Source organism: Panthera uncia, chromosome D1, assembly GCF_023721935.1.
Source record: "Panthera uncia isolate 11264 chromosome D1, Puncia_PCG_1.0, whole genome shotgun sequence".
Lineage (NCBI taxonomy): Eukaryota > Metazoa > Chordata > Mammalia > Carnivora > Felidae > Panthera > Panthera uncia.
The window spans coordinates 104,464,182-104,491,738 of record NC_064808.1 but is presented as its reverse complement, the minus strand read 5'-3'; the positions used below and the strand labels follow the sequence as shown (position 1 = coordinate 104,491,738).

The following is a 27,557-nucleotide window of genomic DNA, read 5'->3' as shown; positions in this document are numbered from 1 at the left end:
GGCTAATTGACCTGATAACATAGATGCAAAAATCCTCAACAAAATATTAACAAAGTGAATTCAATAATACACTGAAAGACGAATTCACCACAAGCAAGTGGGATTTAGTCTAGGGATGCAAAAGGGGCTCAGGAGCTGCAAATCAATATGATACATCACGTTAACAAGAAGAAGAAAAAACATATGATCCTCTCAATAGATGGGAAAAAAACCATCTGACAAAATACAACATCATTCATGACAAAAAAAAAAAAAAAAAAAAAAACAACTCTCAAACAAGTGGGTTTAGAGGGAATATACCTCAATATAATAAAGGCTACATAGGAAAGACCCATAGCTCACAACGGTGAAAAACTGAGAGCCTTTCTTCCAAAATCAGGAATAAGGCAAGAACGTCACCACTTTTATTGAACATAGTACTGGAAGTCCTAGCCACAACAACAAAACAAGAAATAAAAGGCATCTAAATTGGTAAGGAAAAAGTCAAACTGTCACTATCTGCAGTTGACGTGATACTATATATAGAAAACCTGAAGGATGCCACCAAAAAGCTATTAGAACTCATAAATGAGTTTAGCAAAGTTGCAGAATGCAAAATTAATATAATACAGAAATCTGTTGCATTTCTAAGCACTAATAATGAAGTAGCAGAAAGAGAAATTAAGAAAACAATTCCATGTACAACTGCACCAAAAAGAACGAAATACCTAGGAAAAAACTTAACCGAGGTGGTAAAAGACCCATACTCTGAAAACGGTAAGACACAGATGAAAGCAAATGAACACAACACAAAGAGAAAGATATACTGTGCTCGCACTTTAGAAGATTAATGTTGCTAAAATGTTCATACTACCCAAAGCAATATACAGATTTAATTGCAATCCCTATCAAAATACCAAGAGCATTACTCACAGAACAAACCATATAATCCTACAAGTCATATGGAAACACAAAAGACCCCAAATAGCCAAAGCAATCTTGAAAAAGAACAAAGCTGGAGGTATCACAATCCAAGATTTCAAAATACACTACACAAAGCCATAGTAATTAAAACAGTTTGGTACTGGCACAAAAACAGACATGTAAATCAGTGGAATAGGATACAGATCCAGAAATAAATCCATGCTTATATGATCAAGTAGTCTATGACAAAGGAGGCAAGAATATACAATATTCTCTTCAATAAATAGCGCTGGTTAAACTGGACAGCTACATGCAAAAGAACAAAGCTGGACTACTTTCTTAAACCACACAGAAAAATAAACTCAAAATGATTACAGACCTAAATGTGAGACCTAAAACCATAAATCTCCTAGGAAAAGAAAGTGTAGGCAGTTATTTCTCAATATTGGCCTTACAAACATTTTTCTAGCTATGTCTCCTCAGGCAAAGAACACAAAACCAAAAATAAACTACTGGGATTACACCAAAATAAAAAGTTTTTACAAAGCAAAGTAAACTGTAAACAAAATGAAAAGGCAACCTACTGAATGGGAGATATTTACAGATGAAATATTCAATAGGGAGTTAATATCCAAAATATATAAAGAGCTTAACAACTCAACACACAAAAAACAAAGAATTAAAAATGGGCAGAAGACACACGAATAAACATTTTTTTTCAAAGAAGACATACAGATGGCCAACAAATTTATGAAGATGCTCAACATCACTAATCATCAGGCAAATGCAAATTAAACCCACAATGAGATATCACCCTCTACTTGTCAAAGTGCCTAGAATCAAAAAGACGAGAAACAGTAACCATTGGTGAGGATGTGGAGAAAAGGAAACCCTCATGCACTGTTGATGGGAATGTAAATTGGTGCACTACAGTGGAAAATATTACAGATGTTCCTAAAAATTAAAAATAGAAATACCATTTGATCCAGTAATTTCACTACTGGGTATTTACCAAAAGAAAAAAAAATACGGATTTGTAAAGATATATATGTTTACTGCAACATTTACAGTGGCCACAAAATGGAAGCAACCCTAGTGTCCACTGATGGATGAATGGATATATAGTGGAATATTACTCAGCCATAAAGAAAGAATGCGATCTTGACGTATGTGAAAATATGGATGAACCTAGAAGGTATAGTGCTAGGTGAAATAAGTTACATGGAGAAAGACAAGTACCATAAGATTTCACTTTGTGTGGTATCTAAGAAAAAAAATAAATGAATAAACAAAAAATAGAGAGAACTAGTGGTTGTCAAAGGGGAGGTGGGTGGAGGGATGGGTGAAATAGATAAAGGGGATCATGAGGTACAAACTTCGAGTTACAAAATAAGTAAGTCACAGATGTGAAAAGTACAGCATCGGGAATACAGTGAATAATGTTGTAGTAAAGTTGTATGGTGACAGACGGGGAGTGCACTTCATGTGGTGAGCACCGAGCTATCTATAGAATTGCTGAATCACTATGTTATAGACCTAAAACTCATATAACATCGTAAGTTGACTACACTTCAATGAAAAAAAAGAACACCCAGGGGTGAGTGGGTGGCTCAGTCGGTTAAGCTTCCGACTCTGGCTCACGTCACGATCTCGTGGTTTGCAAGCTCGAGCCCGGCATCAGGCTGTCTGTAGTTAGAGCAGAGCCTGCTTGGGATCCTGTGTCCCTCTCTCCCTCTGCACCTCCCCCTCTCACACTCTCTTTCTCTCTCAAAAATAAACATAAAAAAAAAAAAAAAGAACACCTAAGTCTAATTTTCTTTTTCTACTTTTACATCATCTTTTTAAATATTCTTCCTTCATTTCTTCTTTTTTCTAGACAATACTCTTTTTTTAAGTAAATATTACATTTGTGGGTCCAAGATTCAACACGGGAGCGGGAAACAGAAAAATATATGAGGCCTGCCCTGCTCCCCAACAAAAGCAGCATGTATTTACTCATCAAAGTTCAGCGTGTTTGTCCAGTTGAGCACTTCATCCACCTCCCATTCCATCACCGAATCTATTCCACCGATTTCGACAGCTCTCATTAGCCCCTTCGTTGCTGTGTGGATTAAACCTAGAGTTTTAGCGTTTGTTGACCTGGCCTCTAGGCTTCCTGTATAGTACCTAAACAGGGGAAGGGAAGGGAGATATAAACCTTGTCAGATAGGTGATTACTAGTAGACGCAGCTAACAGATGTGTTGTTATTGCAAAACTATTTACATATTTAAACCAAGTTCTCACCCTATTTAACTCAAATACATTCAGACCAGGTTCTATGTGATGGGATGTTTGGGAAAAAAACAAAACAAAACAACTTAGCCAACTGCACTAAACGGTGAGGCCTCATTTCAAAACCCACCCCTCAGTACATTGGGCTGTTATGATATAATGAAAAAGCAAGTTATTAAATCACTGGATCATAGGATTATAGAGTCAAAGGATCTTGGAAACCAAATAACTAGTCCTCTTGTCTTATAGGAGAGAAATTAAGGCCTGGAAGAGTTGACTGACTTTTATGAGGTCACATGGCTAATGGCGGGTAAGAAGAGGAAAGGGGAGGGGAGGAGGAAAGAGAAAGGGAGGGAGAGGCAAAGGGAAGACAAGATGGTAACATCTTTTTTTGTGTCAGGTACTTTTCATACATCATCGTGTTTAATTCACTTTAAAAAGACAAAGCCGTTTGTGACAGCTATTTTTATTTCCATTTTATGGATGAGGAAGTCAAAAGCTGGAGAAGTTAAATTCTTCAAGATCATGTACATAGTAAATAGATGTCAGAGCCAGTGTTTGAACTTGACTCCAAGTCCAGACTTCTTGGGCAGCACTGTTCTTACGGTAGCCTGAACACATAAATGAATGCATCCACAAAACGTGAACTGAGTGCGTAGAGACAAGTTAGCATTCCTCACAAAGAATATTAGAAAGGTGCATTTTTCTTTTGGTTTTTCATTTTAAGATCTACATTTGTATTCCATTTTAAAAGTTAACTTACTCTGAAATTGTTTTCACTTATTAAGTCAACATTGATTAGGAAGTGGCATGGTGGGAGTGGAGAGCTAGGTAGGACTCCGATATCCAACTATCTGGCTTTGAGTCTTGCTTCTGTGATTTACTAGCTCTATGACTTTTGCCAAATAACCTAGTCTTTCTGGGCCTGAGATTACCTTAAAATGGTAATCACAACACTCCTCTTCTTAGCATTCTTGAGAGGTTAAGTCCCTATAAAGCATTCAGAATGATGACTAGCACATAGTAAGCATTCAACAAAAGAAGGCTTACCAACTCTTGGATGGCAAGGGGTAGGGCAGTGACAAGATATGTCTCTGCCCTCATGAAGTTTCTGCTTTCTCAAACTTTAAATAGATAATGATCCATGGGAGCTAATTTCATAAAAGCAGGAACATGCCTCTTGATTTATATTGATTAGTAAGAGCACAAATTCTAAGAAAGTATGAATTCACAACTTTTCTACCACCGCCATTTGCAAAGCACTGTGTACAGAGATGGCATTCCTTTGTGGAGCCTGCATTCTTCTACCCAAATTCCCTGAACATAATAGGCACTCAAAAAAAGTAGGTACCGAATGAATGAATGAATAAATGATGGTACCCAATGGATGGCCTAGGTTTATGAACTAGTGTTCATGCCACAACAAAAATGAATTTAGAAAGCAGAAACTTCTGGAAGGCTAAGAGTGAGCACATTTTTTATGACTTCCTCCACAATTTACCTTTGCAAATATACACGACATTAGATTTGGAAACCTGGACGATATTTGTTTTTCCTTTGACAACAGTGATTTATGACAGTTCAGTTACCTATTTCTGCTCTCATCAAGGATATATAGAAAGGCGATTTGTTTTAAAGAGAATTATAATACTTATTCCAATAGTTTAATTCTGTTTTAAACTCTTCAAATATTAGTCACTATTTATAGTTAAGTGGGCTATAATAGTAATCAAACAAAAGACTAGCAAGTAGAAAACAAACAATAGTGACCAGAATGAAGACTACCTCATAACAATCATACCTTGTCTTATAATAAATGAGTGATATTTAAAACAACAATATAAACTTTGGCTTTATAGGTAATGTTGCAATATATCCAGTTTTAAATGATCTACTCTTTCTACGATAGAAAACTGAAAGAGAGAAAACATTACAAAAATATTTTTTCTGAATATACCAACAGGGAAAGAAGTTAAAATGCAAAATACCTAGTAAGAATTGAAGTGGTTTTTTAAAATATTTATTTATTTTGAGAGAGAGTGGGAGGGAGAAGGAAAAAGTACGCAAGCACCAGCGGAGAGGGACAGAGAGAGAGAGGGAGAGAGAGACAGAGACAGAGAGGGAGAGAGAGAATTCCAAGCAGGCTCTGTGCTGTCAGCACAGAGCCCAAAACAGGGCTTAATCCCTTGAACATTTCTTCTCCATCCCCTGCAACCTTACAAAAAGGAAACATTACAACATCCAGTTATAAGGATTCACTCACTCACTCATTCAAGAAGCAACACATATTCATTAAGCATCTACTAGGTCTAATGAAGCTGTCCTTTCGGAGCTCCTAATGGAGGCGGCAGACAAATATACAGATATTTGCAGAAGTGTGACAAATGAGTATGTAAGACATCTATGAGGGCATGCCAAAAAAAAGTGCCCGTGCCTAGCTAAGTCAGGGAAGGCATCTCCTAGCTAAGGAGGTATGTGAGCCAAGTATCAAAGATGAAGATCTTGTTGCCATGTAACTGAGCCAGAGAAGAGCAACCTAGGGAGAGGGAGCATCACGTGGGGAGAGCTAAGGGTGAGTCCCTGGCATGTCTCAGGTGTAAGGAGGTGATTTGTGCTTTGGAAACATCACTTCAGAATTTATGCAGGGATGGGGAGAAGATTACAGAGGAAGAAACCAATCAGAAGGACTCTGCAGATGCAGGAGAGAGGAGAACAATGAGAAGATGCCACAGGGAGGGAGAAAAATGCCAGTATTGGGAGATTCTTTGGAGGTAGAATAGGACTTTATGACAGATTACATGTGGGGGCTGATGAAAGGTAAGAAGTCAAGCATAACCTCTACTTTTCTGGCTTGGATGACTGGGTAAACAAATGATGGTGTCATAAACCGAGGGCGAGAGGAATGCTGAAAAGAAACAACTTTTACGATGAGAAATGTAAGAAATTCAGCTTAAGACCTGTTGAATCTGAGCTGGGAATGTCCATGTAATTAGAAAAACAGAGCTCAAGGGCACCTGGGTGGCTCAGTCGGGTAAGCATCTGACTTCGGCTCAGGTCATAATCTTGCAATTCACAAGTTTGAACGCCGTTGTCGGGCTCTGTGCTGACAGCTCAGAGCCTGGAGCCTGCTTTGGATTCTGTGTCTCCCTCTCGTTCTGCCCATCCCCCGCTCATGTTCTGTCTCTCTCTCTCATTTAATAAACATTTAAAAAAATTAAAAAAAAAAAAAAGAAAAACAGAGCTCACTTACGGATGAGGACTGTTTTGAGAGTAAATAAACAGAGGAAAGAAAAAAAGAAATAAGACAGATTAGCATCCATGTGCAACGACTTATTACCAGGTGTGTGTCTGCTGGTGCTTGGCCTGATCTTCAGCAAATCACACTGCCATTCTGTCAAAGCCAGCTGTTTCTAAGCGATGGCACATATGGTGAGTGTATTTTGTTGTTCTCAGCCTATTACCACACTTCTTTTGCTGCAAATGGGCCCCCTGGGTAGAGGCAATGTTGTATGGAATAAAATGATGATGGATAAGGCTTCTATAATAAATGGTATTGCTGACAGAAGTAAGGCAAGCTGAGAAAGAAAATACACATCCTGTGCATATAAAGGGATGCCACCTCTATATGGGAAGGGTCCAGTATCATCAGCCTGCCGCCAGGCAGCCAGCACATCCCATTGCTGGAGGCAAAGCAACGGCCTTTGCTGTACAGTTAGCTGTGACTATAGAGCCAGAACAGACTCCGTGAGGAAAAGACCATGTTTATGAGTCTATCTGTAGCCTTGATCTTGATACCCATGACCACTTTGTACATGGCTCCAGTGAGCAACCAGGTGAAAAAAACGACATCCACAGGATGGATCATCTTGTCCATCTGAATACTTAGGGCTTTCTGCTTCATAAACCCTTTGGAGGGCATTCACAAGGACACAAGTATACTCTATGCCCATTCTGAGTACACATGTCCCCACACCCAATCACCACTTTTCCAATCTAATTCCAAGTACCCAATTATGTGAGAAGATATTAGCCACTGCCCACAGTCAATAAGATCCCTGTCTCAAGCTATTTCACCTTCCTACATGAAGTGTAAAACCAGCTGGGCTCACTGGGAGGATACCCTTGGCCATTTTCTGGGCCTATTGAGGGGCTCTAATCTAGTGACTGTCCACGTTTGGATGTTGCCAGAATCCTGCGCAGATCCATGGGGAATGAGACCTAATGTAGTCTCTCTCTGTTAGCTGGTCACAGGGGACTCCCTACGAAGCCAAAGGCATGGAGATGAAGCAGAGCCAGTGAACATAAACAGTGCTGAAGGAACCTGGGCACTGGCTCATACAGCTTACAGAGCTCTCTGGACCTTCTCAGACCCATTCTTCTCTATCCTGCATCCATTTCATTCTGAGATGATGCTGTTCACTCTCAGTTTTATGGTTCATTGGATTAGATAAAGCCCAGGTCAGTTCATAGCCACAGGGCACCTGGAATCCCACTGCCAAGCATCCAGTCTCTACCAGGGCCCAGTAGCAGAGCCAGAATTGCTTTTCAAATGTAACACAGTTGTAGGCAGAAGAGGGCACTACCTTTCTCCTAAACCCTCTGTGCTGAGATCTTCTTATTAAAACTCTTGGGAGACTCCATACACAAGTTCACAGTCTCTCACAGACATTTCCAATACTGGCGGGACTGCTTGGCCATCAAGGGGAAGTGGTGGGGCAGCTTGACCACACCGTGGACCTGCTACCATGTTTGTAAGAAGACCATGTCCTGCTAGAGCCTGGCAGCCTCCTTAGGTTACCTCTAATATGGGTTGGGGCAGCATGCCTCAATGGGGCATATTTTACACCCTAAATCCAGGGAGCCCCTCTAAATGCTGTGTGCCTTCAAGGTGGATGGTACAAGGTAGTGCAACTTGTCTCTCACTTTAGAAAGGATATCCCCAAATGTCCATTAGCTTTAGTTATGTGGCAAACCCTTAACATTGTGCAAAATGTATCTCTCTCCTTCTGGTGTGCATCTGTCTTATTAAGTCATCTGGGGACTTATCTTCTGCTCACTGCATCTGATTAGTATAAGGTCACCAAAGTAATGGAGAGGCACGATGGTCTGTGGGGACGGGGATGTGCAAGCCCCGGGGGGAAAACAGCAGGAGAGCCGACAGCCCTGAGAGTAAGATGTAGAGGCACATCCTCTTCTTTCCGTGCCAATGCCAATTGCTTCTCTTTTTGTTTACTGCTTGGGATGGGAAAGAACATGGGTCAGGTCAACAGCAGCGTACCAGGGGCCAGGGGCTGTGTGGATTTGCTGAATTAAAGGAACTTAGCTGCAGTCTGTGTCACTAGCTGACCGCCACCACTTCAAAGTTCCACTCTTCCTGTGAGCTAAAGGAACCAATCCCATCACCGCTTTCCCCACTGTCATCTCGTCTGTAAAAACAGCCACCACAGAGCTCATCAAGAATTCTGTTGCTCCCCACTGGGGTGCCTGGGTGGCTCAGTCAGTTAAGCAGAGGACTCAATTTCAGCTCAGGTTATGATCCTAGGGTCATGGGACCAAGTCCCATGTGGGGCTCCATGCTGAGTGTGGAGTCTTCTTAAAATTCACTCCCTGTCCTCAGCTGCAGCCATTTCTTACTTGACACATCTCCAAAGGCAAGGGAATTAAAAGCAAAGATGAACTATCGGGACCTCATCAAGATAAAAAGCTTCTGCACTGCAAAGGAAACAATCAACAAAACTAAAAGGCAACCAACGGAATGGGAAAAGATATCTGCCAAGTGACATATTGGATAAAGGGCTAGTATCCAAGAACTCACCAAACTCCACACTCGAAAAACAAATAATCCAGTGAAGAAATGGGAAGAAGACATGAATAGACACTTTTCCAAACCAGACATCCAGATGAACAGACACATGAAAAAATGCTCAATGTCACTCCTCATCAGGGAAAGAGAAATCAAAAAACACACTGACATACCACCTCACGCCGGTCAGAGTGGCTAAAGCGAACAAATCGGGACACTATAGATGCTGGAGAGGATGTGAAGAAATGGGAACCCTCTTGTACTGTTGGTGGGAATGCAAACTGGTGCAGCTGCTCTGGAAAACAGTGTGCAGGTTCTTCAAAAAATTAAGAATAGAGCTCCCCTTTGACCCAGCAATAGCACTGCTAGGAATTTACCCAAGGGATTCAGGAGTGCTGATGCATAGGGGCACTTGTACCCCAATGTTTATAGCAGCACTGTCAACAGTAGCCAAATTATAGAAAGAGCCTAAATGTCCATCAACTGACGAATGGATAAAGATGTGTTTTATATATACAATGGAATACTACTTGGCAATGAGAAAAAATGAAATCTGGCCACTTTCAGCAATGTGGATGGAACTGCAGGGTATTATGCTAAGGAAAGTCAGGCAGAGAAAGACAGATACCATATGTTCTCACTCATATGTGGATCCTGAGAAACTTAACAGAAAACCAGAGGGGAGGGGAAAGGGGGGGCGGGAAGTTACAGAGAAGGAAGGAGGCAAACCATAAGAGACTCTTAAATACTGAGAACAAACTGAGGGTACATGGGGGGTGGGAGAGAGGGGAAAATGGGTGATGGGCATTGAGGAGGGCACCTGTTGGGATGAGCACTGGGTGTTGTATGGAAACCAATTTGACAATAAATTATATTACAAAAAAAAAAAACAAATCAAACCAAACCAAACAAAAAAACACCAAACCTTTAACTAGAGTCAGTGGAAATAAACTGCCCATCATAAAATAAGTGAGGTATTAGGAGAACTCAAATGTACAGACAGTCCAAAGAAAATACCTGAATTTTTTTTGTTAGTAAATATTGGGTCTCAATGTACCTCTTCCTTCAAGATGTGCTAAAATATAAGGATATATTGTCTTCCACATATTAATATAACTTTATTAATAGAGTAATTGATGCTTCCATTGTCCTAGATAAGTAGGTTGTTCATATTTGAGTTTTTAATTAATTTCTTCTAAAGATGTTAACATGCTTTGACTTATGTGGGGCTTAGTATTTGACATACAAAATTTAAATATTGTTGTATTTTATTTTATCATGAACTGCTTGTCGATATAAAATGGAGTAAGGGTGAGAGTGTGAGGGTAACTGTAATGGGACGTGATGTTGGTAGGAATGTTCTAAATTTTAGTTTGAGTGGTGGTTATATGGAAGTATTCAATTGACAAAACTCATCTAATTATACTTAGAATCTGTGTATTTTATTGTATACAGATTATGCCTCAATAAAAAACTTAAAATAGGAAAAAATAAAAAATAAGTAAAAATAAAAAATAAAATATCTTGCCAGAACCAAGGTCACTAAGATTTTCTCCTTTGCTTACCTGTAGATATTTTATGGTTTGGGCATTTATATTTATATCTATGATCTCTCACCAGATACAAAACTTCATATACATGGTGTGAGATAAAAATCAAGTTTCATTTTTCTGATTTTAATATGCAATTTGTTGAAAAGAATATTGTTTTCCAATTATATTGCCTTGGCACCTGTGTGAGATACACATGTATATTGGTAAGTTTTCTCAGCTATGTGCCATTAATCTATATATCTTTATGCTGATACCACAATGTCTTGAGTATAGTAGCTTTGTAGTAAGTCTTAGAATCAAGTAGTAAAAGTTCTCTAAATTTTATTTTTCCAAATTGTTTTGGCTAGTCTAGCTCCTTTGCGTTTCCATATAAATTTTCAAATCAACTTGTCAATTTCCCCAAAAAACCTGCTGGAACTTTTGACTGTTACTGCATTGAATGCACATATCAATTTGGAGACAATGGACATCTTAACAATAGTCTTCTGATCTATGACCACCATATATCTCGTCATTTATTTAGGTCTTCTTTAGGTTCTCTTAGCAATGTTTTGCAGTTTTTAGTGTACAAGTCATACAGATTTTTTTTCTCTTAGGTGTTTCATATTTCCTTATGCTACTGTAAATGTTATTTTTTAAAAATTCAATTTCCCAATGTTTCTTGCTGGAATATGGCAGTACAGTTGGTTTCTGTATCTCACAACCCTGATAAACTCACTTATTAATTCCAGTAGCTTTTTGGTAGGTTCCTTAGGATTGTGTACCCAGTCAATCATGTCAACTGTGGATAAAGACTCTTTCAGATCTTCTTTTCCAATCTCAGTATCTTCCCCCTCCATCTTGCTTTACTGCATGGACTAGGACCTTCGGTCCAGTGTTGTAAAGAAGTGGTGAGAGCAGACATCCTTGCCTTGTTCTTCATCTTAGAGATAAAGCATTCAGTCTTTCACCACTGAGTATAATGTTAGCTGTAGGATTTTTGTAGATTTCCTTTATCGGGTTGAGGAGGTTCTCTTATATTCCTAGTTTGATAAGAGTGTTCATAATGAATGGTTGTTGGATTTTTGTAGTTTTTCTGCATCTATTGAGATGGTCATATCCAATTTTCTTTGTAAGTCTGTTAGTATGATAAATAACAATGACTGATTTCCAAATGTTAAACCAACTGTGTATTCCTCAAACTCCATTTATGATGTTTACTATCCTATATATATGTTCTTCAGTGATACTGGTTGTTATTTTCTTATGATATCTTTTTTTATAAGTCTTAAGTCTCAGGTAATACTTTATAGATATTTTTGGGACATATTCCCTCCTATTTCTGGAAATATTGTATAAAATTGTACTCTATTAAATGCTTCTTAGAATTCACTAGGAAATCTATCTGTGCCTGGAGTTTTCTTTGTGGGATTTCTATCAACTAAAAATTCAATTTAATAGCAGGACCTATTTATGCTTTTTGTTTTTTTGAGTGAGTTTTGGTTTATGCCTTTCAATGAATTTTTCTTTCACCTAATTTTTCAAATTTGTATGCATTAAATTATTCATAATACATCTATATTGCTTTAATGCCTATAGGATTAAACATCCTTTTTATTTCTGATGTTTCTGAATTACATGTGTTATTTCTCTTTTCAAATTTTTACTTAGAGGTTTATAAACTGTATTGCTCTTTTCAAAAAAAACCCCAAGTTTTGATTTCCTTCATTTTTGCTGATGGTTTTCTGTTTGCAATGTTACTGCTTTCTACTGTTAGCATTTCCTTTCTTCTACTTGCTTCGGATTTAACTTGCTCTTCTTTTCTGGTTCTTATGTTGGAAGCTTAGATTACTGATTTGAGATTTTTAAAAAATATTTATTTATTTTTGAGAGAGAGAGAGAGAGAGAGAGCACAGGAGGGGAGGGGCAGAGAGAGAGGGAGACACAGAATCTGAAGCAGGCTCCAGGCTCTGAGCTGTCAGCACAGAGCCTGATGCAGGGCTCGAACCTGTGAACCATGAGATCATGACCTGAGCCAAAGTTAGATGCTTAACCAACTAAGCCACACTGGTGCCCTGAGATCTTTCTTTTTAAATATAAGTATTTAATTCTCTTAAGTAAAAATTCTCTGTAAGTACTGCTTTAGCTGCATCCTTCAATTTTTGTTGTATTTTCATTTCCATTAAATCAAAAATATTTTCAAATTTCCCTTGTGACTTCTTGCACTCATAGATTATATAAAGGTATGTTGTTTAATATCTAAATAGTTGGATGTTTTCCAGAAAATTTTCTGTTATTACTGTTTTTAATTTTTTTTATTGATTTATTACTTTTAATTCATTTTTATGTTTTTAATTACTTTTTAATTCTATAGTGATCAGATAACATCCTCTGTATGATTTTAATTTTTTCAAATTTGTGGTTGTTTTATGACCTAGAATACAATGTATCTTGGTGGGATTTTTCACTAGCACTAGAAAAGAATATTCAGTGCTCATGCTGGGTACAGTGCTCTATAGATGCCAATTATGTCCAGTTTTGCTCAAGTCTTCTCTAGCCTTACTAAGTTACTGTCCACTTGTTCTACCAATCACTCATGAAAGGGCTTTGAAATCTCTGATTATAATTTTGGATTTGCCTATTTCTCCTTTCGGTACTATTAGTTTTTGTTTCATGTACTTCGAAGCTCTGTTATTAGGAAACAAGTATTTAGGACTGTTCTGTCCTTGTGTATAGTTTTCTTATCCAATCTGTCAAACTCTGCCTTTATTTGGGGTGCTCAGACCACCTGCATTTAAAATTATCACTGATATGATTGATTTCAGTCTACATCATGCTATTTGCTTTCTCTTTGTCCTCTCCGTTCTTTCCTTCCCTCTTTGTTCTCCCTTCTTTTGGACTGATTGTTTTTTATGATGCTATTTTATTTCCATTGTTACATTCTTATATTTACGTCTTTGTTCTTGTTGATTTTATGGTTGCTTTGGGGTTTGTAATATACATCTTTAACAACCACAGTCTACCTTTAAGCACTGTTATACTACTTCATATGCACACTCAGGACCTTCTAGCAGTACACTTCCATCTCATCTCTCCCAACCTTTATGGCATCATTATCATACATTTTACTTTTGCACTGTTCTAAGTTTACAGACATCACAATATACTCTTGGTGTTTCTGCTTTAAATAGTAAAAAAACTTTAAAAACTTAAATTTTTAAAAATTTTATTCAGTGATTAATTGCATCATATAATGGTATTATATTGGAGGTTTTTTGAACAATTTAATTGTAATGTCAGGAAAATAAGCAATTATATTTTGCTTGAAATGCAGATTTTCAATACAAGAGAAAAAGGAGTATAATTGTGGGATCAAAAATTAAAGTACAACTTGATTGGTAATATCAATATTAATTCATTCCTTTACAACTTTAATACCTATCTTTAAAAAGTTCAGTAAAAAACACGTAACACAAAATTTATCATCTTATCTATCTTTAAGTGTACAGTTCCATAGTTAATTCTCTTTTAAAGAGATTTAAATAGTAAGAATAAAAGTTGTTTATATTTACTTACATAATTACCACTTTTGGTGTTCTTCATGGATCCAGGTTTCGACCTAGAACCATTTTTTTTCCTGCCAGAAAAATTTCTTGTAGTGCTGGTCCGCTCATAATAAGAGAATTCAGCTTTTATCTGTCCAAAAAGTTTCTTTCACCTTCATCTTCAAAAGATATTTTGGTGGGTCTGTTGCTACTAATTAATTTTTCTTCTTAAATGGGGTCTATTTTCCTGTTTCTTTTCATGCCTGGTAACTGAATGCTATATAGTAGACATTGTGAATTTTATATGATTTGGGATACTGAAGTGTTTGTATTCCTTTAAATATTGTGGGGATTTGTTCTGGGTATGCAGTGAAGTAAACTTGTAAGCAATCTGATTTTTTGGCTTGCTTTAAACATTTGTTAGAAAGGTCCAGAATGACTTTTAGCATAATCCATTTAGGTCAGTGTCTTAGGACAGAAAGAAGGGTTGAGAAGGGTACAGAGTGGATCTGGAGGGCCAAATACAAGTTACCCAATATGTAAGAGTAAATCCTTATTTTCATATCTGATATTCCTATAGACTGTAATTTCCTTGGGATCAAAGGCATGTCTTTTTTCCATTTATATCTCAGAGAGTAACAGTGTCTCAGATAGCAGGCATTTGTTAAGTGTTTGCTTATCTAAATATTGTTTAAAACATAAACATTACCTTACATTTTCTTTTTAAAAATAACAAGCAGTTCTTTTCGTAGTGATACCATTTTTTTAAGAAGAACTTAAAACAGTATATATTTAGTAAGTCTATTTCATCAACTTACATTTTCCTCATCCATTCTATTTTTCTAATTTTTCTTTTCTTTTCCATATCTTGCCTTCTCTTCAGTTTAGAGAAATGGAATTCGCTTTCTTTTTTGTCTCCCACCTCTACGTTTTCAGGAGACACCCAAAACTGTTGAGAAATGGAAAATGAATATACAAAGTGTTGAAATACTGATTGTGAGGTAATTTGGCTACAGTCAAAAGTTCTGTGTGTTCAGTAGGAATATGCCAAGAGAGAAACAGAGGAGAGAATACACCTCCTCTAAGGTATTTCTTATTATGCCACAGGTGAATAGCGCATTGAGCTTTCAGAGGCACAGGTCACAGAAAGACTAACAAAGCACTAGCATACTGAGGTACTTAATAACTATTCGTTGAATGGGTAAATGAAAAGACATACTCCAATAGTGTTTTCGTTTTTCATAAGAACAAACTCTTTACTGGTAAGAACAAACTCACCTACTCTCAGTGCTGTTGACGTTTGAAGACTAATTCTCAGGGAGGACAGGCACCCTCCAAGAACAGGGAAGTCTCATCATGATGTCTCAAGAGTTTGTGGTTTCCTGTATGGCATGCTATCCTAACTGGCTGCCTATTTTTCCTACTTCCAATTCACTGCCTCTCCTTCACCACATATTAAAAAACAAGGAGGAGAATTTTCTATCCCCCACAGCACTACGTATTTGTCTCTATTAAAGCACATATTTACTACACTGTACTGAAAAACTCTTTTTTACTTAAGTCTCTCCCAAATTAAAAGGCAAACTACTTGAGAGACGGGACTATTTTATCTACCATTGTATCCCTAGCATCTAGTACGACGCCTGACATATGTTTGGTATGCAATAAAATTTGTTGAATAAATGTGTGAATACACAACTCGATCATGTTCACTTTTCATTCTTAGTATATTTAATATACTACATTCTATAATCTACATACCAGAGATTAAAAACTGGAATGAAGATATGAGGCCATATAAACAGACATCTAGAGCTACAGAACCTGATCATGTTAACCTAACCAAACATGCTTAGGTAGAAATTATCCCCACAAAAAGAGGAGGTAAAACATGGGTGTCTATGGAAAAGTCCCTACATCACATATACATATTAAGAACTATGTATATTTAAAATCATTCCATTCAATTAACATGACGACATGTTAAAGTTCCAAACACCATGGCAATCCAGATGATTTTCCACCAGTATCTGTCGTTACAAGCTCTGTAAGAGAAAATGTCATCTTTTTCTTAAGAATTCCCACCTCTAGGGGTGCCTGGGTGGCTCAGTCAGTTAAGTGATTGACTCTTGATTTCAGCTCAGGTCATGCATGATCTCATGGTTCGTGGGATCGGACTGTGTTGGGCTCTGTGCTGACACGGTGGAGCCTGGTTGGGGTTCTCTCTCTCCCTCTCTCTGCCCCTCCCCCTGCTCACGCCCTCTCTCTCTCTCAAAATAAATAAACACTAAAAAAAAAAATTCCCACCTCTAGTCCAAGGATTAATAGAGTCAACAACATTTTCCAATTTGCTTTGTTATAAAGATACTAAACTGCTGAGTTCCAAACAGTATCTAAATATGGCCTAGATCGGGGGGCATCTGGGTGGCTCAGTCAGTTAAGCGGCCGACTTCGGCTCAGGTCATGATCTCACGGTCCGTGAGTTCAAGCCCCACGTCGGGCTCTGTGCTGACACCTCAGAGCCTGGAGCCTGTTTCAGATTCTGTGTCTCCCTCTCTCTACCCTCCCCTGTTCATGCTCTGTCTCTCTCTGTCTCAAAAATAAATAAACGTTAAAAAATTAAAAAAAAATAAAAATAAAAATAAATAAATAAATATGGCCTAGATCAAAGCTGATTACTAGAAGTATAAGCAAATGTAAAGAAAAAAAAGATACACTGTTGATCTTGAAGTATTATTAGTAACCTCTGGGTACTTACCATCATCAGTTTTTATCAGTTAAATTACCAAGATTTATTATTTTAAAATTATTTTTCAAAAAGACAAAAGAGTTCCTAAATATGTAAGATTCAAAATTATTAATATTTTTATTTTCTTACTGTATCAGAGACAAGCCTCCAGCCATTGTTCTCGATACGACGATACCAGCCACGATGATCCTCTTCCTGAAGATTATCACTTTTAATATGAGACGTATATTTTGCTGGAAGTTTTGTATAATCTCTAGGGCTATTAGCACACAGATCTTCAATAGGTCTATGAGTGAAAATTTTATAGTATATATCAGGTGGAAATTTAACCTGTATATGGAAAAGTTCAAAGGACCACTGTAATCACAAAAAATGATTTATATTTTTAAAATTTAAATCTTTTAAATTTCATATAAATGTGCTTTAAAATTACCAAATAAGAATTCACCCATACTTACACCACCTAATCTGAATCGTACATGAATGCCCGCAGCAGCATCTAGCAGCTCTGCCTACAAAAAAATACATGACTCTTCAAAATTCTGTGTGTATCAACTCACCACTTCTCACTCTATCATGCTAAAATAGTGCTGAATATTAATTATTTATGAAATAGGTCAAGTAAATAAGCCTTAAATAATATTTTTAAATTAAAATATATTTTAAGATTTAACTTCTAATGGGCATCCAATAAGTAAAACAGCTTTTGTAACTGGAAAAATGATACCAAATATGTTCCCTTTCTGTGCAACATATAAGTATAAAAGCCAAGTGATTTGTTATTCCAAAAACAGAAATTTTAAATAAGTCCTCAAACATATGACTTACATATTTATCTTACAGGTAAATTCAGAGTAAAAAAAATGTCATTGGCTAATCCACGTTTAACACAAGATGACCATTCCTAAGTAGCTTTTCTTAAATCAAAAATCCATGCTTAAATTTTTTAAGAATTGTACAGAATTGGTCTTCTAAATTTTAATGCCTTGCACCAAATGTAAAAGAGAGAAAACAATTTTGGGTCCTCTAACAGAAGAGTTCAAGCTTACCACCTGATAGTACTGTTAGATGAGAATATACATATTATCCTAAATTGTTCAGTCTATAAAGCCTGAAAGACTACCTTAAGTTTTGCATAATTTTCTCCTGACTAAAAAGCATATACATACATACATACATATGTAGGGTCATAGTTCAATCGTGAAAGATATGTTTTATAACAGGATCTTAAACTTACATTTATAAAATTTATACAGGTGACCCTTAAACAACATGGGTTTGAACTGCACGGGTCCACTTATATGTGGATTTTTTATAGTACAGCATTGTAAATGTATTTTCTTCTTACGACCTTCTTAGTAACACGTTATTTTCTCTAGCTTAACTTACTGTATGAGTACAGTGTATAATACATGTAACATACAAAATATATATTAATTGACTATGTTATTAGTAAAGTTTTCGGTCAACAGTAGGCTATCTGTAGTTGAGTTTTTGGAGAGTCACAAGTTACACATGGATTCTCTACTGCATGGGCAGAGGGTCACTGCCCCTATCCCAACGTTATTCAAGGGTCAACTGTATATACTTTTTAAACACAATTCATTATATATATACTTTTATGTCCACTAAAGTAGGCAAATCTTAAGTGTACAGCTTCATGGAATTTTTTCCTTCCTATTTCAGTCAGTTAGGGTGAGGTGCTAATCATGTCAATCCAATAAAAAATTTAGCTGGCTCAAGCCTGGACTGCAGTTTTAGTAATCTATGTCTGGTTTGTCCACTTCCAGTTTTCCCCTATTTCTTAGATATGGCAACTCTCTATCTCTTCAACTATGAAAGCCTATGGGAAATTCATAAGTACTTTGAGAAGATTTAAGCTTAATTCTTTATCCTTCTACCTACCATCTACAAACTCAAATGGAGATGAGAGTCAGCTGTGTATTTGAGGCATTTCCTTTCCCTTAAGCATGACTCTGTCTCCTATGCCTATGGGGAATTTCATTTAGTGCAGTAGTGTTATTTAAAATGGCCTTAGATGGGGCGCCTGGGTGGCGCAGTCGGTTAAGCGTCCGACTTCAGCCAGGTCACGATCTCGCGGTCCGTGAGTTCGAGCCCCGCGTCAGGCTCTGGCTGATGGCTCGGAGCCTGGAGCCTGTTTCCGATTCTGTGTCTCCCTCTCTCTCTGCCCCTCCCCCGTTCATGCTCTGTCTCTCTCTGTCCCAAAAATAAATAAAAAACGTTGAAAAAAAAAAATTTTAAAATGGCCTTAGATTAGCTGTAAATACTCAATGCAAATTCTAGGGAACCAAAAATTAGTAAAAAAGAGGTATAATTGATATGCTGAGAGGAAAGAAAATGTAATCATATAAAATGCTCAATTAAAACCAGAGAAGACAGAAAAAGGGTGTAATAGAAAAAAAGAAACAAAGAACAAGGGCAAGAAGTAGAAAACATTAAATATGTTAGACATCAATCACCATACTAAATATCAATGGTCTAAATACACAAGTTAAATGGCAGAGACTGACAGAATAGATTAAAAAAAAAAAAGACCCAACTCTATGTTGTCTGTAAGAAAACCATTTAAAATATAAAGACACAGATAAGGTAAAAGCATAGTAATGGAGAAAGATATAATATATTAACTAACACTGATTAAACAAAAACCGAGAAGCTGTATTAATTTCAGAGACAGCTGAATTCAGAGCAAGAAAAATCATCAGGGATAAAGAAGAGGATTACAAGATGATAATGTGGCCACTTCTCTGAGGAGACCTAACAATCCATAAAGTATATATACCTAACAACATAGTATCAAAATATGAAGGCAAAAACTGAAAGAACCGCAAGGAGAACTAGAGAAATCCACTATTATAGTTGGAGAATTTGACAACTCTCTATCATTAATTGACATATTCAGCAGTCTATTATAAAATGAAGAACACTTTCAATTAACTGGATTTAGATTTCTACAACACTTCATCCAACAACAGCAAACATACATTCTACTCAAGCTTACAGAGAACTTTTATTTACCAACATAGAACATGTTATGGACCATAAAGTACACTTTAACAACTGTAAAATAAGAGAAATCATACAAAGTATACTTTCAGACTCCAATGTAATTAAACTAGAAATCAGTAACAGAAGGATAGTCTGAAAATGCCCAGACATTTGGACAGTGACAAATGCCCAGACATTTGGACATTTGGACTTGGACAGTGAACAACACACTTCTAAATAACAGGTGGATCAAATAGGAAGTCTCAAGAGAATTTTAAAATATTTTGAACTAAATTAAAATGAAAACACAGCTTATCAAATTTTGTGAAATGCATTGAAAACAGTGCTTAGGGGAAAATTTATAGCACTAACTACATATATCTGAAAACAAGAAGGACTTGAAATCAATAATGTAGGCTTCCATCTTAAGAAACTAGGAAAACAAATTAAATCAAAAGTAAGCAAAAGTCAAGAATAAAAAAAACAGAAATAAATGAAATTTAAACAGGAAATCACCAGAGAAAAATCAAAGAAATTAAAACCAATAAAGCTCAATAAAACCAATAAACTTCTGTACAAAAAAACTAAGAAGGAAAAAATAGAAAGAAGACACAAATGACTAATATCAGAAAAGAGGGTCCATCACTACGGATTCCATGGACAGTAAAAGGATAATTAACAAATATTATGAAAAACTCTATTCCCACAGATTTGATAAATGGTTCAATTCCTTGAAAGACATAACCTGACAAAACTCACACAGGAGAAATGGAAAATCTGAATAGACTAATACCTATTAAAGAAACTGAATGAATAATTAACCTTTCAAAAAAGAAAGCACCAAGCCTCAATGGGTTCAATGGTAAACTCTACAAAACATTTAAGGAAAAAAAATATCAATTCTCTACTATCTCTTCCAGAAAACAGAAGCAAAGGGGACAGTTCCTAACACTACTCTAAATACCATTACTCTAAATACCAAAAACATAGGGGTGCCTGGTTTTCAGTGGCTCAGTCAGTTAAGCATCCAATCTGGATTTTGGCTCAGGTTATGATCTCATGGTTCATGGGTTCCAGTCCCACAGACCCTGTGTTGACAGTGCAGAGCCTGTTTAGGATTCTCTATCCCTCCCTCTCTCTGCCCCTCCCTAGCTTGCATTCTCTCTCTCTCTCTCTCTCTCTCTCTCTCTCTCTCATTAAATAAACTTAAAAAAATAAATAAAATTTACATGGAAATACAAAGCATCCAACGATAGCCTGGAAGTGTCTTCTTGAAGAACTACAAAATGGGAGTATTGTCTACCATATAACATACTTGTTACAAACTCAAAGTAATTATAACAAGGGTAGAAAAATAGATCATGGAAGGTAATAGAGAATTCACAAACAGACTCATACATAACTGGTTACTTGATTTATGATAAAAGTGGCATGGCAGAGCAGTGGAGGCAGTGGAGAAAGGACTATCTTTTTAATAAACAGTGTTTGATCATTTTGATATCTATAAGGAAGAATATGAAAGGGATCTCTACCCCACACCATACACAAAAAAATGAATCCCAAGTAGTTTGCATATCTAAATATGAAAAGAAAATCAATAAAGTTTATATAATATAGGAGAATAATTTCATGATTTCAGGATTGGCGAAGCTTATAAAAAGCGCCAATCATACACAAAAGCACTGATAATCTTAAGTACATTAAAATCAAGAATGCTGGGGGCACTTGGGTGTTTCAGTTGATTAAGCATGCGACATCAGCTCAGGTCATGACCTCGTGGTTGTGGATTTAAGCCCCGCATCAGGCTCTGTGCTGACAGCTCAGAGCCTGGAGTCTGCTTCAGATTCTGTGTCTCCCTCTCTCTCTGCCCCCTCCACCCATCACTCACACTCTCTCTCTCTCTCAAAAAAAAAAAAAAAAAAAAAAAAAGGAGCGCCTGGGTGGCTCAGTCAGTTGAGCGTCTGACTCTTGATTTCGGCTCAGGTCATGATCTCACAGTTTGTGAGTTCAAGCCCCATGTCAGGCTCTGTGCTGACAGCACGGGTCCTGCTTGGGATTCTCTCCCTCCATCTCTCTCTCTCTCTCTCTGTTCCTCGGCTTGCTTTCTCTCTCTCTTCCAATCTCAAAATAAATAAAGTATCAAAAAAAAATAAAAATAAAAAAAATAAAAAACATAAAAAATTTTTATTAAGAACTCTGTTCACCAAAAGACATTCTTGTTTCAAAATACTAACCTAGGGATTGGGGAAAGAGGGTGGAAATATAGATGAAGCAAGACTGGCGGGGAATTGCTAATTGTTGAAGCTAGGTGATGGGTACCTGTAGTCTATTACTTTATTCTTTCGACTTTTGTAATATGTTTGCCATTTTTCATGATAAAAAACACACAGTGAGGACCATCCTAAGAGTGACAAGTCAAGTCACAGAATGGAACACGAAATGACAAGGACTTTTATGAAGACTATATAAAGAACTGCTTTAAACTAGTAGGAATAAGAGACAATATACACATAAAAGACACCAAAAAAATGTCAGGAGCTCAGCTGATCTGGAAGAACAGTACGTGAGATGTCAGTGTCAGAGTAGCCAATTAAGGAAACAAGCACAAAGGGAAAGAAAGCTTTTGACCACTTACTACATGATAATAAGAAAGAGTTAGGGCGTCTACAACTAGAGGAGGCACCAATCCACCTGTTCCATCTCACCCTCACCATCCCCCCCCCCCCCCCCCACCGTGAGCAGTGCAGTGACAGAGAGTCAGGTGGATCAGCACAGAATCCTGAACAAAAGGCTCCAGCAGTGGTAGGGACCATAAGGTGTGTATATTTGGGGTAGGAGGTATGTAGGAGATTAAGGGAGGACAGTCTGAGTGGACTGAGTCAGAGTGGGAAAAGGGTCTTCAAGGTTTCCCCCATAAAGAGGTCTCAGCAGAGGTGTCTGAAGACCTCAGCTCAAAGCCTCAGATAAAGAACTAAAAATGAAAGTGCTGGGACTAGATACTTAAATATGTCGGGGGTCGGGGGTTCCGTCCAGGGTGTCTGAGTCCCAGCCTGAGCTCCCTTGAGAGGCTGCAGGACACTGCCATGCACCAAGTCTGATTGTGAGGAGGGGACAGCTTTCCCGTGTGGGGCCTGTTGGATAAAGTCCCTGTAATTGTGTCTGGTCAGGCCTGGAAGAGCACACAGGATTGTAACCAGGAGCGGAACTCCTCACAAAGATGTGCAACTTCACTAGCTATCAGGGAAAGGCAAATTAAAAAGCTGAAATTAAACATTGATAAGGATGTAAAGCACCAAGAATTCCAAGAGACAGATGATGGCTAATACAAATTGTACAGTAACTTTGGAATATAGTTTGGCAGATCCTGTTACCCAGAAATTCCATTTCTAGGTAGAATAGAAACCAAAAGAAATTCGTGCACATATGCACCAGGGCAGATGAATAAGAATGTTCCCCAAAGCAATCTTTATAACAGACTCGAACTGGAAAAAATATATATGTATAAATGTCAACCACTGAATGAATTAACTGTAGTGTGTGTGTGTGTATAATGAAATAATTATCATTGTTTTTCATAAAATGAATACAATTCAGCTACACAAACACAATGCTGAATGAACAAAAGCGCACCATAAGATTCTATTTACATACAGTTCAAAAACAGAGAAAACTAAAGAAAAAAAAGCTGCAACAAAATGGTGGTTGCCTCTCGGGAGCAGGGAAATTGGCGGTGATGTGCAAAGCCTGGAAGGCAGTGGTTTGAAGTAGGAAACATTGATCTGGGTTATGTAAGTTACACAGGGGGTTGTTTGTGATGATTCAGTGACCTTATACATTTATGTTTCATGAACTTTTCTATAACGTGCTTCAATAAAAAAGTGTTTTAAAAGAAACAAATACAAGCATATTTATAAAGCAGCCACACATCTTGAAGGGAAAACACAGATGCTGTACGAATAAACAGTGTCCTCACCTCTTTAGGATTGATGTATCTCACTATCTGACGTGGCTCTCCTCGTCTTCTTAGATCAATCAGTCTTTTAAAGTGTTGGAAGACAGTGACATTCTAAAGGTTCAAATACATAAGACTGTATGGTCAAAACTGGATTTTCTACCTCTGATTAGCTTTTTGCCTAATTAGGGCAAAATGAGTAAAAACCATATAATAGATTTTATGTGTGTAAACTAGATTTTAGAAATATTACCACTCACGATTTACTTTGACAAGCCAGGCAATACCAATTTTATTCTCACAACGAGTTTTACCCTTCACTTTGGAAGTGCATCACTAGCAACTGTAAAGAAAATACCCAGGACATTGGTTGAGTTGCTTTTGCATGTTCCAGAGTCATCCAGGAGGAAGACAAAATAGAGCCTACTGGTTAAGAACACGGAGCATGGCATCATATTATCTGAGTTCAACAGTTAGTACCAACTCACCATGTGACCCTGGACAAGTTGCTTAAATTCTCTCCTCGGTGTCTCACCTAAAAAATGGGAATGATAGTGGCTATCTCCTACAGCTATGGTGAGGAGTTCATGAGTTAATATTCATAAAGCACTCAGAACAACTTCTGGCCCAAGAAAGCACTAAATAATTATTATTCTAGTATTACCATTACAGAAACCTCATTACTGTAGTAATTCCACTGATTTACAAACCCTACCTACTATTCATGTTAGGACACATATTTGGTCAAACAACTCCAAACAACTTTTTTTTTTTTTTTACGTTTATTTATTTTGGGACAGAGAGAGACAGAGCATGAACGGGGGAAGGGCAGAGAGAGAGGGAGACACAGAACCGGAAGCAGACTCCAGGCTCTGAGCCATCAGCCCAGAGCCCGACGCGGGGCTCGAACTCACCGATCGTGACCTGAACTGAAGTCGGTCACTTAACCGACTGAGCCACCCAGGCGCCCCTGAAGTCAGGTATTAACTGACTGAACCACCCAGGCACCCCTCCAAACAATTCTTCCCTCTCAGACAACAATTTCTTTGGTAACACTCTCTTCATACTCTACCCCCCAAAAAACCCTTACTAACTCTTGGTAAACTCCCCCTACCCCACCCGTGAGCTTATGTTAAATCAAATAAATTCAAACTGAATCCACATCACTAATAAGACAATTTGAATCCCCACTGCTTCAATGAAGCACATTACCTGTGGAGATGGTGTAGCCCACATCAAAACAGATAATATTCTTTCTGAAAGGAAGATATAATTTCCAGTAGGTATAACCCCAAGTTGAGTATCAAGAAAAATTTATGGTGATACCTTGGGGGATGGTGAATAAAAATTTAGTGCTTTTAGAATGGGTTCGGACTTAAGCGATCATCAACATAATATAAACAGCTATGCGCATAAGATGTTATCTATAAACCTAAGGGTAACCACAAATCAAAAACTATTAATAGATATGTAAAAAAACAAAGAGAAAGGAATCCAAGTAATATCACTAAAGAAAGCCATCAGAGGGTGGGGACAGGAGGGAGGAAGAGGGGACAGAGAGGGGGAGGGGGCCACGGTGGGGTGGGATGGCCTTCTGGCCTAGGTGGCAGAAGTGGTGGCCGCAGCTGACCAGCCTGCTGCTCTCTCACTTCTGCTTGGGCTTCCCGGCTCCTTCCTTTCCCCTCCCCCCCGCAGATGGAGAGGGTGGCCCTGCTGTGGATGGTCAGATAGCTCCCGCCACCCATCTCTGGCCCCAACCAGCATGGAACAGACCAGGAGGAAGCTGGCGGGAGGGCTGCCGGCCTGTGTGATAGACTGGGGCACACAGTAGACAAAATTAGGAGATGCTGAAAACACAGAGCCACAGCTTATCATCCCCTCCTGTTCTGCCAGTAAGGAGTCAGCGAAAGTGGAAAGTGGGTGATCGAGCTCAAGGGAGGGTGATGAAAGGTGGTGATCACCTAGGCTTCCTCATTGGTGATGAAGCAATAGGAAAACCTATGTAGGCAACACAGAGGCCAATTTGCTGTGGTGTAGCTGAAGATTGGGACTTGATGGAAAGGTTATGGAACAAGTGATTTTTAAGTATTTAAGGGCAGAACAAGAAGACTATTTCCAAAACTGTAAACAATAAATTTCTGTTGCTTATCATCCACCCAGTCTGTTGTAGTTCATTCTAGCCGCCCAAATGGACCAACACAAGTACTAAGGATCTGAACAACATGGTTAGCCAGTAGGACTTAAACCATGTCAGAATACATTTTTTTCCTCAAGTTCATGTGAAACATTTACCAAAATAGACTTTTTTCTAGGACAGGGAAGTTTCAACAAATTTCAAGTTATTAAAATCATATAAGAAGGAGGAGCCAAGATGGCGGAACAGCATGGAAGCTTTTTGTGTGTCTCATGTCCATGAAATACAGCCAGACCAACACTAAACCATCCTACACACCTAGAAAACTGATTGGAGGATTAACACAACAATCTGCACAACCTGAACCACAGAATAGAGCAGGTATGTGGTGCAGAGAGCTGAACTTGGGGAGCGAGAAGCCCTGAAAGGTAGGAAACCACTTTTGTGGGCAGAGAGAGGACGGAGACTGGGGAGGGGGGGAGAATACATGAAAATCACCCCTCCCCAAAAGCAGCTGGAGAGAAAGTAGAAAATTGGAAACAGCCGCAGGGACTAAACTAAAAAGGGAGAAAGGAGAAAGTTTAAATTCCATTAAGACTGTAAACAAGGGGAGCACAAAGGCTGCAGCTCCTCAGCTCAATACCTGGCAGTGCTCTGGTGGGAAGGGCGAACCCCCAGGAAGAGGGTGGGGTCCGGGAGGTTCTCGGGCCTCACGGGGAAAAGCGGTTCCACTGCTGGAAGGACATTTGGTAAAGACTGTTGAAGCCACCTGGTCCCAGCAGACCCCGGAAGGCGGCCACATTCGCTGGTGCTGGGACAAGGTTGTTAAGGGTGCAGCCTGGTGCCAGATGTGTGCTGCAATTTTCCATAATCCCTGAGATGCTGCTGCTACACTGTCTCGCGAACTTTTTCTGGGGCGGGCTGGCATTCTGGCCGCAGTCTCGGGGCACCGGCAAAAACAGGGTCCAACGGGCATAGCTGGGTGCAGCCGATATTCAGCCATTGCTCATTCGGCCATTGCTCGAAGACCGTCCTGCAGAGGGGCAGAACGGGTCAAAGCCACAGTCCTTCGGAAGTAGGAGGCCGGGGAAAACAGCCGCATCTGAGATAAGGCTTGGGAGAGAGGTGCTGCCTGGAGCCTGGTCACGAAGAGTGAAGAAACGGAGAGTGGACGAGAGTTGAAGACAGAGGACGAGTGCACGATTGCTGATCCAGGAGGACAGACTGGGTAGCTGAGTGGCGCCATTTTCACTGCTCCCGTGCATGAGTACGCACCTACGAGCCCTGCAACAATCCACCCCAGTAGGCTAGCAGCGCCATCTAGTGGACAGCAGAGCTGTCCCAACTGGGACAGCTTCGCTCTTCAAGGACACAAACCTCACTGCCAGCTTAATTTATGGACTATAAAGAGCTACATAGACTGACTTCTAGGGGAAAATGAAGCAGTTTCAGTCCTACTTCAATCTGTTAGCAGGTTCATCTATTCAATTTTCTTTCTTTTTCATTTTTCTCTTTTACAATTCTTTTTCTTGAATACAGAAAGAGAAAAAATTCATTTTTTCAGTTTTTATTAAAAATATCTTTTTTATTACTATATTTTTTACTTTTGTGTAAATTTTTAAAAATTCTACTTTACTTCCATCATTTTATTTTAGTCT

The 27,557-nt window shown here is 38.3% G+C and overlaps 1 protein-coding gene across 8 annotated transcripts in view; it reads right to left on the bottom strand.

Moving 5' to 3' along the window:
• The window catches only part of CD1H11orf65 (chromosome D1 C11orf65 homolog), a 60,424-nt gene that overhangs the window by 8,057 nt on the left and 24,810 nt on the right, over positions 1 to 27,557 (bottom strand). For 2 of the 8 annotated variants that reach the window (XM_049613992.1, XM_049613998.1), the window contains exons 3-8: positions 26,543 to 27,038; positions 23,787 to 23,879; positions 17,263 to 17,316; positions 16,934 to 17,134; positions 14,874 to 15,004; positions 2,899 to 3,069 (exon numbers count right to left, since the gene is read on the bottom strand). In XM_049613992.1, the coding sequence (XP_049469949.1) occupies positions 2,899 to 3,069; positions 14,874 to 15,004; positions 16,934 to 17,134; positions 17,263 to 17,316; positions 23,787 to 23,879; positions 26,543 to 26,902 (1,010 nt within the window). In that variant the 5' untranslated portion in view covers positions 26,903 to 27,038. Of the gene's footprint in view, positions 1 to 2,898; positions 3,070 to 14,873; positions 15,005 to 16,933; positions 17,135 to 17,262; positions 17,317 to 23,786; positions 23,880 to 26,542; positions 27,421 to 27,557 lie in introns of those variants that run through there. The other 6 variants (XM_049614033.1, XM_049614023.1, XM_049614014.1 and 3 more) reach the window with 5 other exon arrangements.